Raw genomic sequence first — 15,986 nt, 5'->3', positions numbered from 1 at the left:
TAACATTTCCCTAAGCTTTCCCTCCTAGCTCCTCTCTCTCTCTTTCTTCTCTCTTTCTACCAGGTAGCGCTCTTTTCGGTCAAAACATTTACAATTTGCTTGTTGCGCTATCCCAACACACCCAACATCATCATCGGATCGTTGCAGGAAAATGCAGGATAAGGCGCCTTTCACAGAAAAACATTATAAAACGGGGTGGTGTCTGGTGTCAATTCACTAGTGGGAAATAAATAACGGTGTGTTGGGTTTTGTCGTGTATCGTATTTGTAGATTACCTGTTCTTCGCTAGTTTGTTTGTTTAATGTGTTGTTTTAGTTGCTTCCGCTTCATTGTCCATCTTGTTGCGCACAGTTTACTACCATCATTGAACGGGAATGTTCCATTTTTCTAATCGACTTATGACTATTTGAGTGTTTGTTTGTTTTTTTCTTTACTTTTAGGAGATGGGTGTTGTTTCCATATTTTTTGCACGTTGTTTTTCTTTTACATTTCCGTTTACATTCTTTTGCTTTTTTTTAGAAAACTGAAGCGACTGCTTGAATTAGGTTATACTAGACACTTTTTACAATTTCAAATACAAATCGTTCAACCAGCCGGGCAGCAACTTTGGCCGTAATGAAGGTTTTAATGTTGTTATATCATTTGTTTTTTTTTTCGTCCACACATTTGTCTCCCGCTTTCCGCTTATACTTACAATTGCAGGATAAGCTTTTTGCAGTTTATGTGTTTTTTTTATCTTTCTTTTTGTTGTTGTTGTTGTTGTTGTTCGTCAAACACCACCTTCCTGAACTCTGATCAAGAGAGATTGCCCCGAATATATGTAGGTATGTCTAGGAATATATAGATATATCTATGTATATACGCTACACCTTTTACTTTTGTTCTAATCCTACGATTTGCTTTATATAAATAAATTAAATAACGTTTATTTTGTTTTTTTTTTTGACACAATAAAAACCAATCTGAGGCATCGCTCGGTTTTACGCGCACGGACAACGCCGTGTATCACGACGACGGTCACACAACACACCCCGCAAAAGGTGGTGCCCGCAGTGGAAAACATTCCTCACACATCCTTGCGTACACACAACAGTCCCTCTCTTTCATTCATTTTCCACTTTAAATTTGTTTATGTCTTCTTGCAGATGCAGAGCATATGTTTCATCCCTGATTGCCTTTCTTCTACATATAACTAACGGTTCTAAATAGAGAACAGAAAACAAAATAAAACAAAACAAAAAAAAAACAATGTAAATTGTGCCGTACTACACCGTGTGTTCGGTGATGCCTTGCATAACTCATTTTCAATCTAATTTATACTGTTCAATTGTGTGGTGTATGTTTTGCATAGTTGTTATGCTCTTTTGCAAATATAAAAACTAGCTACTGTTTCGACCGACTGTGTCCTTACGCTTAGTTTTGTAGTTGCTTTGTGGACTTGCAAACGTACCATTTACATGTTCTGTAACACAAGAGCTTGGTTGCGTTTCCTTTTTTGTCTGTTAAAGTTCTTGCTTTGCTCGATAGAATGTGGTTACCATGTTGCGTTATATTGTGTGGTTGTTTTTTTTTAGCAATCTGTACAATAAGTGTGTGTGTGTATTTTTTTACAATTAATCCCATTACGTTCGTGCTTGGTATGATTTTGGCTGGTAAAAGGTTGCAATAATGTTTGTTTTTTCTTAATTAACTTTATCCAATGTTGTACCTGTGTCTATTTGCCCTTGCTGAGCAAGGCTTATCGGGACTAAAAAGATCCTCTACGAAACGTACAGCATGATGTGATGTATATTTAATCCCACAAATAATCAAACTAAGTCAAAAATTAATCTGCTCAACATAACAAGCTGTTTTTGGCGGGTGGCTGTTGTGTCAAATGCTTAAGAAATCGAATTGAAAGCAAAATTTTGGTTCACGATAAACATTGCACGGTTAAATTCTCATCAAAAAGAAACGAAAAATAATACTCAAGATTTATAAATGATTTTAGTGTCTTTGTTCCGGCATACATACCGTTCAGAGGGGACAATTTGCATCAACAAACCGTTAAAAGGGGTTTAAAATGTACCAGATGTCTTGATTTCATGCAAAGCAGTACAGAAACAGGACAATTTTGATTGGCCATGTCGAGATCTTTTGCGCGTTGTTGCTGTATGGTTTAATATTTTTGTTTTTGCAAATGGTGTTGTTTAACATCGGTTTATGTTTCGATTTTATTTCTTGTCAATAAAATATGTACAATCAAATACGAATATTATCTCCCTTCTGGATGACAAATTGATTTAAGGACAATCCGCACATAATGCACACATGCGCGCACATCCTTTTGTTTTTGCTCATTGCTGTTGTCTTTCTTTATACGTTCTACAGCCCTTTTTAATACCATTTGAATGTTTCTCGCACTAAACGATACCACACATTTGTTTACATTCCTTCATGTATCTCTACGAGACCTGGTGAGGTGGTTTGAAGATTTGCTTTGTGCATTTGCTGGTGGGTTTATGACTATTTCGATGGCAACAGTTTAGTCCTCCAACCAACAGGCGCACACAACTATCTGTTTTGTGTTTCTTTTTTCACAATGCGATCCTAGCGGTTCGTCCGTGAATTACGATTGTATCGCGCGGTGTTGTAAGGAAATGTGAGCGTAACATTGAGCCAAAATAAATTTCAATGCACTTCGAACAGGTTAACAAGTGTAGGAGGGTTTAGGTATGTCATCCCAGAGAACAAAACAAACGCGTGCCTTGGACAAAATGATGCTCGTAATTAGTTACTCTGAATGGTTTATACTTTGTTCGGTACATTTTGGGATGAGGGATCTTTTTTTCGGCCTTTGCACATTTACATCCTCCAAACCATTTAAGCGGGTTTTTGTGTAAAAGAAATAGTAACGCGACACACAGCCATCCACCCGACCTCCCACCCTTCATTTGCATGCTACTACACCATACATACACAAACACACACACGCGAACATACAACACATTCACTATCTCTTCCCTGACTGGCTACTGTTACTAGCATATTCCATTCATGTCTCGTTCGCTATTTCTGCGTTTTTTTTCCTCCCACAAACGGATAAGTTAAAGCGATTAAATTAATTTAAACTAGTATGCGCTACAAATGTGTTTACAATTTTATACTGTACAATTGAGTTTTCGTAATTATTAAATATCTTGTATCGTTTCCCTTTCCTTTGTCCAGTTTCTGTTACCGTACACCATCATCGAGATTTTGCGTCCACACCATTTTGCACTTCGTTAAGGACATTTTATGTACAGCAAACGACAGCAAACAACTCAACGAACGCTTGCACTATACACACATAACAACGTAACGCCGAAACACAACTGGAAGCGTGAGCGTATCGATAACAAAAAAAGAGTAAAAATCTCCGTTTCAAAATCATTCCTATCATTGCAGTCTCTGTAGCTGAAGCTAGTAAGGAAAAGAAAACATTTATTAAACTAAACCCCCTTAATCTATAATGACTTTTGCATGATCGTATGCTCATAAGGAACATGATCGTAATAAAATTTGAATGATCACAAGGATGAGGTGTAAAAGATAATACTCATTTAGCTGATCACGGTGTACAATTATTAATGAAAAAAAAAATACTATACAACATTTTTAAAAATAATCATGGTTATTGCGTGATTTGACTTTAAAAAGGGAAATTAATTTAGGAAAGAAAAAAAACATGTACTGCTTTTAAAAAATATGGGGTTTGCGATTGCACGTAAACAAAGAAATCATTGAAGATTAACAACAGAACTTTATCACACCTCTCGACCGACCGACCGGAACGCTACTACAATATACCGTTCCGCAAACAACAAAATGAAAGGCAACCAGGCGCGTAGTAGAAACCAGTGCACTGTCTGAGTGTGTATAGAACAGCCAGGTCACAACTACGATTAAGCTACCTTCTAAAGCATGTACTGTCATCGCACCTCACAGTCCTTTTTCGTAGCGTTGTTGGTTGCTGCGTTTGTTTGCTGCACGTTGCTGACACTGTTATTATTGTTACTATTACTAGTGCTGCTAGTGCTATTGGACGTTGGTATTGACGATGGTAGCCCTAACTGTTGCTGATGGTTGTGTTGGTGTTGTGATTGCAGCTGTTGCTGCTGCTGTTGCAATTGCTGCTGCTGCTGGGATGGTGGTACCATGCCTAATGGTAGCATTGAAGATTGATTCAAGGACAACGATACCTGTTGTTGTTGCTGCTGCTGCTGGTGGTGGTGATGTGAAGACGTGGAACTGAAGAGAGTTGCTGCCGACGATGTACTGAAGGTAGTGTTATTACTCGCTGCAAAGTCGAGCAGGTTTTTGAACGACATCGAGGTGTTGCTGCTGGTCATATTACTCGCAGTGCTCCCCATCGAAGACATACCGTACATAGATGCAAAGACGCCACCACTCTGGTTGCTCTGCGGCTGCGAAGTCATACCTCCGTTTGACGAAGCTGCCGCCGCTGCTGCAGCGCCCATAGCCCTTTCGAACGCGTTCGGAGAACTGGCTGCCAGGTTGGCGGCTGTAAGCAACCGTTCGATCATATTCTTGCTCGATGTTGCTGCCGCTACTTCCGCTGAGGAGGTTGAAAGGTCCATCGATCCTGCTGCATTGCCAGAAGCACGCCAGTCCCCACTTTGCTGCTGCATAGTGGGCGGCTTATCTGCGCTAGTGTCCATGGCAGATGGAGGCGTGCTGGTTAACGTATGCCCGGCTGCAGGGTTGGGTGCTTTTTCACCCAAATCCGTACCACCTTGGGCGGCACTATGCTTCGACGACATCACGTACCCACCGCCGGCAGAACTGCGAGCTAACTTCAGACGAATTGGCGTTATGAGCGGTTTCTCCGCAGGCGCTGCTTGTGCCGCGGCCGTTCGATGATCCATCTCGGGCGAAGGTTGCAACGATTGTCCCTGGCTGTTGGTGTTGTGTATCGCCGCTAGATCGATCACGAGCGGATCCGTCTCTGGAGATGAGCTGCAGCCACTGCTTCGGGTTGCCGCTCGTTCCTCATTAACTGGCGTTTTCTGAGGAGATGCAAGCGGGCCACCACTGGCACCGGTATTGCCCATCAGCGACTGAGGCGACGGTACGTGCGATTCTTCCGACTGCACTGGCTTCTTGACACCCAGACGTATCACGATCCTTGGCGGCTGTTGTTGCGTCTGTTCGTCACCACCCACCGTCACTGCCGCATTACAGATGATCTCAACCTTTTTCTTTTCGCCCTTGTCGCGCTTATGCTTTTTCTCCTTTTTGCGCTTCTTGTGCTCACTGCCGCTGCGATCACGGTCCCGATCCTTATCCTTGTGCTTGTGTTTCTTCGCCTTCGGTTCTTCCTCGCCACTGTCCGCTCCGGCTCCCAGCGTATCCTCATCTGCAGCCCCACCCGGCCCGTCGTCCTCGAAGCTAATGTTTTCCGCGTACATCATGTACTCACGCTTCAGATCCTCCAGACTCGGTGGTGGCACACTGCATGCTAACCGTTTCTTCGGTGGCCGAAGACTACTGCTAGTGCTTGGACCTGCATTCATCGATGCCATACCGTACGGGCCACCATCCACGATACCCGTGCCCAGTTTGATCTTGAGCTTCGGAGCTTGCTGTGGTGTTTGCTGACTGACAGCCGTTACCGTAGCCGTAGCATTTACATTCGATCGATTATTTCGCGACCGCCGTTTTCCGCCAACACCACCACTGACACCGCCAGCACCAACTACACCCATGCCACCAACCATACCGACGCCACTGACATCGTCCATCGACAAATTCATAGCCGATCCGTTGGCTCCAGCACCGCTCGGTGCTCCTCCCACAACAGCGCCCACGGAACCTCCCACGCTGCGCCTTCGTTCGGCCAACATTAGCTCATGATGGTCTGCGGCCTGTGGTACCGATGCCAGCTGACGCAACTCTCGCGACATGTTCGACGAAAGTTTCTTCCGATGGATTCCACCGTACTCTTTATAGTCGTCCTTCGTCGGCATCGTGCCCAGCGATTCTACAGCCTTGGGGAAACCAACGGTAGTGCGTCCAGCACCACTAAGTGCCATGCCTTGCGCATGGTGATGGTGATGATGGTGCAAATGATGATGGTCCGCCGATTGCAGCACTGCCTGCGGATCATCCTGATTCATGTCCTGATTCCAGTACTGGCGCAACAGCTCCTTCTTACGCATACGCCGTAAGTTGGACGATCCAGCCGCACCACCAGCAACGTTCGCGCCTACTCCTCCCACACCACCAACGCCAACGGCACCAATTCCAACGCTACCGCTACCACCCATTTGAACGCCCATCGAAGAAGCCATACCGCCCATGGATTGTTGTAGATGTGACACAACTGCAGATGCAGCGGATGATCCCGCAACTCCCGCTCCTCCAATGTAAGCACCACTGCTATCCAGCTGTGCCAACGGACCCTTGATCTTCAGCTTCATGATGTTGCGCGAATCTGCCAGAGAGGACATCTTGTGCTGTTGCTGCTGATTAGACACAATTGGCAACAAACTGTCTGAATCGTTCGTCTCCTCATGTGGCTGCTCAAGCATCGGATCTTCATTCAGCATAGTTGTCTGTAGGGCAGTCGCTGTACAAGGTGGCGTAATCGAAGGTACAAACGGTACGCCTGTTGACATTGATCCGGTCTTTTGTGCGTGACTAGCTGCGGTCGATTCGGAAGTGATGCTACTACTGCTATTGCTGTTGCTGTTTGCGGTAGCCGTAACAGCGGCCAGTAGCGACGATGAACCGGTGCTTGTGTTCGTTTGAACGGTCGTTTGTGCAAGCGATGCAGCTGCTGCGGCTGCCGACCGGTTGCTAACCGAGTCAGCCTTTAGAGCGGACTGTAGCTCATTCTCCATATCCTCATCGATGTCAGCCAACGTTTGATCAGCCGTTCCGCTGGCAAACACTCCCAGCAGCTGATTATTGTACGCATCTGTATTGCTTGATGAATCAAATCCGCTGTTGTACGTGCGCATATCAACCGGACCAGGCAGGACGGCCATATCGGGCAACGAACTTGCAGCAACGCTGGTTGCCGTCGATCCGTACCCACTGTTTGTGCCGTCTCCTGCTCCAGATCCAGTACCGGCTGCGGATCCGCTACCACTAGCGCCACGACTCGATTTTGCATCTGGACCACCCGATTGTCCGCCAGCTCCGCCTTGGCCGGTCACGCCCGAGCCAACATTCGAACCAGCAGTATCCGCCGATCGGCCGTCGATCGAACGCCGACGGTCTCGCATATCGCGCAGCTTGCCACAGACGATCTCCTCATCAAAGTCGAGATCGTACACCGTACCAATGATCTTGCTATGTATCGTACCACTTCCAAAGCATCCGAATTCGGACCCAGGTCCAAGCTGACCGAGATGATAGCTCGTACCGTGCGACTGCTGCTGTCTACTGTTGGCACCACCGCGTCCTCCAATACCGCCCGAACCGCTTGTAGCTATGCCACTTGCAAGAGCAGCTGCGGCAGCCGCTTCCCTAGCAGCTTGCGCTAGTCGTCCCGATCCTGGTGGTCTGCCGCGACCTCGACCACGACCACGGCCAGATTTACCCGCTGTGGTTTCACTGCCCTTCGGACCCTTTCCACTCGCGCTGGACGAAAGCGGAGGAACCAAACTACCGCCGCCGATGGCTTTCTGCATCTCGTACACCGCGGCTGACACGGCTGCCGCTGCCGTCTTCGGACTTTTGCCAGGACTTAGTGACTTCGTGCCTGCCATTAGTGATGGTGGAGATTTCAGCTGATGGCCCAACGGATGAACCATTCCGGCAAGCGCGCTCGCACCGTTGCTATCATTCATTAGCAACGGATGGTGATGGTGATGCTGTGCCGGATGATGCTGCTGAAGATGGGGCGGTGGTTGTTGTTGCTGCTGCTGGTTTTGGATGCGTGAGGACGAACGTGACGATTTCGTAGGACTCTTCTTGGATGCGGAATGTCCCACACCAACCAACAGGTCCATCCCGACGACATCGGGCTGGTGCCCTGGCATTTGATGATTATGTCGTTGTGGGGTGCGTCGATGTTGCGGAGTTCTTGGCGTGCTGCCACCACTACTCGTACCACCATTACCTCCACTATTGAGCAGATAGCTATTCTGCTGCTCGGTTGGAGTTGGTTGCCGACTCTGCTGTTGTTGTTTATTGGGCGAAGCTGCCATTCCCGACAAAGGTGAAGACATTTGGTCCATCTGCTTTTGTTGTTGCTGCTGCTGTTGCTGTTGCGCTCCCGTGGCCTGACTGCGGTGTGGTGAAACCATTGCATCACCCAAGCCCATACCATGGTGTGTCATTGGGGGAACACCAGTACCAAGGCCTGCGCCTGGTGCATGGTGTTGATGTTGATGCGGCTTGCCAGCATTGGGAACGGTGGTCTGCGGTGGAGTCGGTTGTTGATAGCCTGCATTGCCAAAGTTTGGCGGATATAGACCGGCTCCAGGAGAAGGAAACGGTACCGGTACACTCGCTGGTGGGAATAAGGATACTGCACCCGGATAGTGCTGCTGTTGTTGCTGCTGCTGATGATGCGCGGGATGGGCATCGGTGGAAGAAAATCCATACGATTGTTGCTGCTGTTGCTGCATGGCGTTAACACTGTTCGTTGTTCCAGTATTGCTGTTGTTAATCGATTGACCACCGCTCGGTTGCTGCTGATTCACCATCGATGGAGTGTTCTGTATATCCATGAAGCTGTTCAGATCGTTCAGCTTACGATGGCTGTTATTGGCCAGCTGCTGTTGCTGCTGCTGCTGCTTCTGCAATAACAAATTTTCCTTCTCTTGCATCACGGCACACTCATGTTGCTTCTTCTGTTGCTGATCAATCGTACTCAGTCCGTCATTGGGTTGGTTCCAGGCACGTCGGCCAACTGGTTGCTGCGGAGAGGGATGTTGTCGCTGCTGCTGCATATTATCAAACAGCATCAATGAGGTAGCTTCATTCTGGTTAGGAACCTTCATGCTCTGCATAAAGTCCAACCCGGTTAGTGGATTGTGCATATGATGGTGCTGCTGCTGCTGCTGTTGTTGTTGCTGCTGCTGATGATGATGGTGGTGGTTTAAATCGTTACTGCCTCCAAGCTGCTGCTGCATCGTTGGATGTAGATGATTCGTCATAGCACCGCCATCGAACAATCCGCCACCGGTTGCCGGTCCCGCCGTTCCGTGCGTCTTCTCGCTGTCCAGTGCACTGACGTTGTTGTTGTTGTTCGTCTGGTGGCTGTTCAATAGGCGGGCCGCTTCCATGCAATTTTGGGCGAGCTGTGCCGTTGATACGGTATTGCCACCGAGCACGCTCGATGTAGCTGCAGCTGCCATCGATCCAACCGATGTGGGAAGCGGTGTATGATGCAGCATGGACGGAGCCGTCGAAACAGTTGGCGCTACCGATGATGGAGGCACCCAACGCTCATCCGATGGTCTCGAGGCAAGATGATCTAAATGATCCTCCTTCGCGCTCTTGCCGATCTGGGATTGTGATTGCTGGCCGATAGCTTGCAGTTGATTGGTTTGCGGTTGTTGTTGCGTTGGTTGTTGAACGGCTGGTTGCATGCTACCAGGCATTGGTGCCGGTAATTGATCCAGCGGACTTCGTACCGCACCAGTGGCCGATGCGCTGTGGAATTTGCTAAATGCACCATACTCTAGCTCGGGTTGCATCTTGTCCTTGCCGCTAAGAAGGCTATCAGCGAGAGCCGATCCCAACGGAAGACCCGTTCCGTCCTGTTTCGTACGCTCCGTAACAAAGTCCGCCACCAGCAATGGTGATTGCGTTGTTGATGGTGTTACCTGTGCCGTAACCACACCGTCCAGCATTAGCATATCGTTTTCTTTCTTTTCACCAGCCAGAGCTCCGACGTCATTCATGTTCTTCATCGGTTCACTGCCGGACATGAGAGGGGCAACGTTTGATGCGTTAGTGTGTGCCGTACCGTGTGACTTTTTGTACTTTTGTCGCAGCTTTTCAACCAGATTGAGCGTCTCACGCTGCGTATCTTCCTTGCAATCCTCCATGAACGGGAAATTAAGCGATTGATTCAACTCGAACGTGTCGTCCGTCACAGAGCTATCCTGCGGCAACAGCAGATCGAATATCGAAGGCGTACCACCATCGCTAGTGCCTATTAGTCCAGCTGTACCGGTGCTAGAGACATCATCCTTAGAAGCGTTATTATTGCCACTCGCTTGATTCGAAGCTCCAAATCCACTTGCGTCGCACACATTAGACGGTGTCTCTCCGACGAATGGTGTACTAATGCTACTGTTTATCTGCAGCGAAGCAGTTCCATCAAACGAAGGTACAATAGCAGATGGAAGTGATGTTGGCTGATCGATCGAAGCGATTTTCTTACTCAGGTCATCTTGCTTCACATCACCCGTTGACAAAGAATCTTGCAATAAGCCAACACTATCGATGAATGGTTTCGCATCAAGCAGATTCTGTGTACCGACGGTCTTTGCTTCGGGTTCGGGTTTGTGTTCCTTAGCAGCAGTTATTTCTGGTGGTTTTTGTTGCACCTTCGCTTCGTTACTACCGTCCTCGATAACGACCACATCGTCATTGGAACGCGAATCTTCTACCAGTGAAATAATTTCCACGTTCTTCGCCTGACCAACCTTACCGTCTTCTTCTTTCGACACCGCACTACCCACAGAAGACGAAGCAGTTTGACTGGCATCCTTTGTGGTTGCTGTGTGTTGCTTTTCCTTTGCCTTCCGGTGGTCGGTAGAATCTTCATCGGTAAGCAGCGATATTGCATCACTCCCAGAAGCTGCAAGACCTTTGCCATCAACCGCCGTTTGTGCTGATTTGATCTCTGTTTCGATCACTTCCTTTGCCTCTAAACCACTACTGGCAGGACTGGTGGGAACATCTGTTTCAGCCGTCGTCTTTGGACTACGACGCTTGCGTGTCACCGGTGACTGCTGTTCATCGACAATGGGACGCTTCGGTGTTACTGCAACCTCTAAAGGTGTATCATTTTCCTTAGCTCCATCACCGGCTTCAGTGGCGGCTGGTTTCTTCGCATCGTTACGCGATTCCTTGTCTTTGTCGATCTCTATCGCTTCGCTAGCCTTTCGACGACCAGTGGTACGATTGCTTGGAACATCAGGTGGCACAAGGGACGATTTCCTCTGTTTCTCCTCTATGTCAGTAGCACCAACAAATACCGATTGCCGACGACCACCACGTTTAAGGGGAGTTTCGTTGGCCACAACCGTTGGCGGTTGGTAGGAATTACGACGGTTACTGATCGACTTCTCAGTCGCAGCACCACCACCACCAGAAACATTACTAGCAGGAACGGAAGACTCATCATCATTGCTTTTGACGGGTAACTGCTGCTTATCTTTACCACCTCTTGCCGCAGTGTCTTTGCCTTTTGCGTTATTTGCTGATGTTGATTTCGAGGTGGAAGTGGAATGTGAATCCTGCGTGTCTTCAACATCGACATCGTCGGTTGCGGTAATCGATGGTTTTCTTCCACCAACTGCCGTGCCCTTTCGGCTGTTGCTAGCGCCTTGCGGAACCGGTGGCTTCTTGGGACTGACGGAGTCCTGCTGCTTAACCGTAGCGGTTGATACAGACTTTCTTCGATTACGACCCGGTGCCGCCATGGCACTCGCTTCTGGCGTTGGAACGACCTGAGTATCGTTCGCTTCATCGTGACTGCTCTGGTTACTGCTGCTCGATTCGCTATCGCTGTCCGAGGAGGAACCCGATGAGGATGACGAGGAAGACGAACTCGACGACTCGGACACGGATCGTGCTGGACCCTTGTCAAGAAAGGGCAACACATCCTGCCTGGCCGTGCGTTGTGCTTGCTGTTGCTTTGCTTTGGCTGGGGGCGTGGCGGAATTATTAGCAGCCTTGGTACGATTGCCTCCGCTAGTGGACGCCGATTTCTTGCCCGCCGCATTCGCTGCCTGAACCTCATCTTCTTCTTCGCTTTCCGACCCAGAACTACTCGAGCTAGAGCTGGAGGATGAACTACTGCCACCGGATGAGCTGGAACTGTTGGATGAGCTGGAGCCAGCGGTAGCATGCGATTTACGATCTTCTTTTCCTTTATTCGCCACTTTCGCACCAGCACTTGCTTTAGATGGCGGCACTGGAGCACTCGCAACCATGGATGCCTTCTCATCCGGAACAACAGCTGTTTGGTCTGCCCCAGACGGCTTTCCGAGACCGCTTTTGATGTGTTCTGCAGCCTTCTTAGCAGCTTGGCGCTGTGGTACATATGCAAAGATCTCGGGTTGCGTTTCTCGCTTCTGCTTCTGTTCTTTCGACAGCTTTGTCTTCTCCACTACCGTTTTGTCCGCCGATACAGTTACAGGAGACGCATCATCGTTAAGGCGATCTTTCGCCCGTTGCTGTTCTTTGTTTGACGTCGTAGTCCGAACTGCCGAGCCCGTAGTTCCGCTAGGCGGCTTATCGGCCACCGTAGGCCGTTCTTTGGATTTGTTACGCGCTGCAGTGGACGACAATTTTGCATCCACTTTCGATGACACAGTCTCGACCGAATCTTTCTGCTTGCCGCCCTTGCTGTTTGTAACATTTGAACCGGCGGAACGCTTTGTCGTTTTCCCACTAGCACTTGCAGCGGGAATTTTCGGTTCCGTCTCCTTTCGATTGCGATTGCTACCGACAACAACGCTACTACTAGTATTGCTTGCGATGGAAGATTTTTGCTGATTGTTTCCGTTACTGCTGTTCGTGCCGAGATCCGGTGGCGCAAGGTCAGCTTCAATATCCAGCTTGGTACTGCTGCCCGTACTGATGCCACTGCTTGTGCTGCCTGCCAATACACTGCCAATGCTATTGCCTTCACTACTGCTGTTGCTGGTACTACTACTACTACTGCTACTGTTACCAGCTTCACGATCCAGCTGTGGTTGCTGTTTTCGGCTCGCAGCAACTCCGGCGCTTATGAGAGCCCCACTAGCAGATGTCGGGGTGTTTGAGCTACCAACACCTACGATGGAAGTCGACGTAGACAGGCCAACAGACCCAGAATTGACGACCGCAGCACCACCTACAGTTCCGCTGCTAGTTTTCATCATGTTCTCTGCCGCCTTCTTAGCTGCTTCGCGCTGCGGTACAACCATGAAGTCGGCCAAAAATTCCATCTTTTTCGAGGATGTCACCGTACTGACCGTACTGCTGTTAGCTGACGTAACCGATCTGCTAGAATTGCTCGTCGCACTGGTAGCATTGACATTACTAACATCCGTATGTTTATCCGCTAGTTGTTGAGCTTGCTTCTTCTTCGTGCTAGCGGTATGGCCCTCTTTGGTACTACTGCTGCCCGTTCGATTCGTCCCCACAACCTTGCTGGATGGGGCCAACAGTGATTGTTCTGCTGCGCTCATACCCGTTCGTTTGGAACTGGAAGTTTGATGCACGTCGGGTTGAATGGATCCAGCGTTTTGTGCGGATGCTGCCAACTTCGTTGACGACACCTTTGCCCCGGGAAGTGCAGAAGTTGGTGTAGCCACAGGCAATGTTATCGGTGTAACACCTGGCAATGTTGCGGTGGAACTAGCCGTTGTAGCAGCGCTCGATCGGCCCGCTTTCGTAGGAGATTTCTGTTTCAATCGGTCCGCTTCCTGCTGCAGATTAAATTCCTTCATAGCCGCCTTCGTGCGGAATGGATGCTGCTGCGAGTCACTAGCAGTGTGATCCGTCTTATCCCTGTCCGTGCTATCGCTATCGGAATAGATGTCGGGAATTTTCTTCCCCCGAGCGCTTGTCCCGTTGCCACCGATCGCATTGCTCGTACCTGTCGTAGTACCAGCACGACCGACGGTGCCACCGCTTCCGGGTCGTATGTGCATTAGCTCATCGCTGTCATTCGAATCGTCATCGTCGGTCGAATGCCTCGCACGCCGATCGTCGGCCAGCTCGCGCTCCATTTGCCGCAGCGATTGATTGCGGAAGTCCTTCTTCGGTTGACCCGCCGCTGTTGTGCGACCACTCCCGAGAGTGGCAGCGGACATTTTTTCCACAGCACTACCACTTCTTGCAGCTTTCGATGAGGCGGTTCGTTCACTAGAACCAGACGGTCGTAATCGTGATTCTGGCATCTCCTCGTCGCTTGAACTGTCATCGATACTTCTGATGCTCGATTTTTCAGCCGAAGACGTAATCGTACCGGCGGTTCCAATGACCGAGCTCGCTGCTTTCCGTCGCTTGCGTTCCACGACTTTCGTTTGACGGGGTTTCTTCTTGATGTTCGTTTTGTCCACTCCCAACGTGTCGTCATCGTCGTGCTCCATGTCAGAAGCCGAGCTGTTGCTCGTACTTCGACGCCCAGCTGTTCCATTGATGTACGGGGGCTGTTGTTGTCGCTTGGCCGTCAGCTGGTTTTTGGTTCGCTGGTTGCTACCGGCTCCTGCTGGCTGCTGTTGTCGCACACCGTTCACATCGCCGGACAGCTTTTTGCCGGGCATGTCATGGCTCAACTGTTCCTTCTTGCTGACCACCTTTGATGTTTGCTTGTTGGTTGCCGCTGCAACACTACTGCTGCTGCTGCTACTACTGCTGCTGCTACTGCTGCTGCTACCGCTGCTGCTACCACTGCTGCTACCACTGCTATAGCTGCCACTACTACTACTGCTACTGCTACCGCTACCCGCACTGCCGTTATGACCAACGGTTGCACTAGCACCGGCAACCGACGACGCCACTGTCGGTTTCTTCCCACTGGCACTGGCAGCATCCTTGCTGCCGCTGCTAATACCGCTATTGCTACTATTTACACCAGAAATGATGCACTCCACCATTTCGTCCAGACTCGGCATTGTACTACTAACGGAATTACACGAGTAAAGTCTATCATATATCGTAGGGCCATGGTTCGCATGCAGAATCGCATCGAGCATCGCTGGGTCAATCTGGGACATGGCGGAACCCCCGCTATTTCGCTGATGGTTCGTAACGTCACCAGCACCACCGTTCCGGAACGCGGTAAGGGCGGCCACCTGCTTGTTGAACGTTTGTTCGCGCATCCGAAAGAACGAACGGCTCAGCTTCTCCCGCCTGCTCACCATGTAACAGAGATTACGCACTCGCTCCAAATCTTGCCGCAAGTGAACGAATGTTTTCATCTTCTCGATCTCCGCCTGCTCCTGATTTTGTGCGTTCGGATCGACCTCATCCGTTTTGGGCGGCAGCAACGGTCGGTTGTGGCCCGCCTTCCGCTTCAGTATCCAATAGTTGTAGATATGGTAGATACCTTCCTGGTCCACATCCAGCAGGTGGCAGCTGATGTCCTTCACGCTCACATGCTTATCGAACTCGGCTTCAATCTCCTGCTGTCTAGCCGCACGCGCCAGATTCCTTTCCTCCGACGTCATATCTTTCCGCTTCCGCCGCTTCATATCGCCCCCCGCCGTGGTGCTGGTTGTGGTGTTTGTTCCCGGCGCTGTATTGCCCGCCTCATCATCGCTCGCGCCCGATGCCGTTGCACCGGCACCACCGGCATTGTTCTTCGTGTTGTTTCTGCTATTATCACGTTTGCCCTTGTTCTCTCCATGCTTCTGACAATACGATCGCAACTTCACGCCATCCTCCGCATTCTCATCTTCGATTATGGCGCGCATTTCAAGCCCGTGCTGAAACGCACATGTCACGTGGTACGCTGTTTTACACGTCTTAACCGAACACTGAATGCAGGCGCCAACGCGCTCCCGACACAGGGCGCACACGAGCGCCCAGCGACTGGAGGGGATGTTGGAGATCTTTGTGATCGGTTCCATACGATCAACCGAACCGATGCTCACTTCCGGTATCCAGAGGGCGCACGATACGTGTGCCCACTTTTGTCCCGAACGTGTCGACTTCATCGCACCGCCCATGTTTGGACACAGTACGCATTTCGGCTTCTGACCCATCGAGCATGTCCTACATAACCATTGACCTAAGCAAAAACGAGCAAAAGAAAGTCA

General features: G+C 49.4%; 1 protein-coding gene across 2 annotated transcripts in view; it reads right to left on the bottom strand.

Moving 5' to 3' along the window:
- Nucleotides 1-499: 499 nt before the first annotated feature.
- The window catches only part of LOC125771123 (PHD finger protein rhinoceros), a 29,497-nt gene continuing 14,010 nt past the window's right edge, over nt 500-15,986 (bottom strand). For both annotated transcript variants that reach the window (XM_049441450.1, XM_049441449.1), the window contains exon 6: nt 500-15,958. In XM_049441450.1, coding sequence (XP_049297407.1) covers nt 3,951-15,958 — 12,008 coding nt within the window. In that variant the 3' untranslated portion in view covers nt 500-3,950. The remainder of the gene's footprint in view (nt 15,959-15,986) is intronic.

Source organism: Anopheles funestus, chromosome 3RL (assembly GCF_943734845.2).
Source record: "Anopheles funestus chromosome 3RL, idAnoFuneDA-416_04, whole genome shotgun sequence".
In the NCBI taxonomy this organism is placed as follows: Eukaryota; Metazoa; Arthropoda; class Insecta; order Diptera; family Culicidae; genus Anopheles; species Anopheles funestus.
This window is presented reverse-complemented; position numbering and strand designations above follow the sequence as displayed.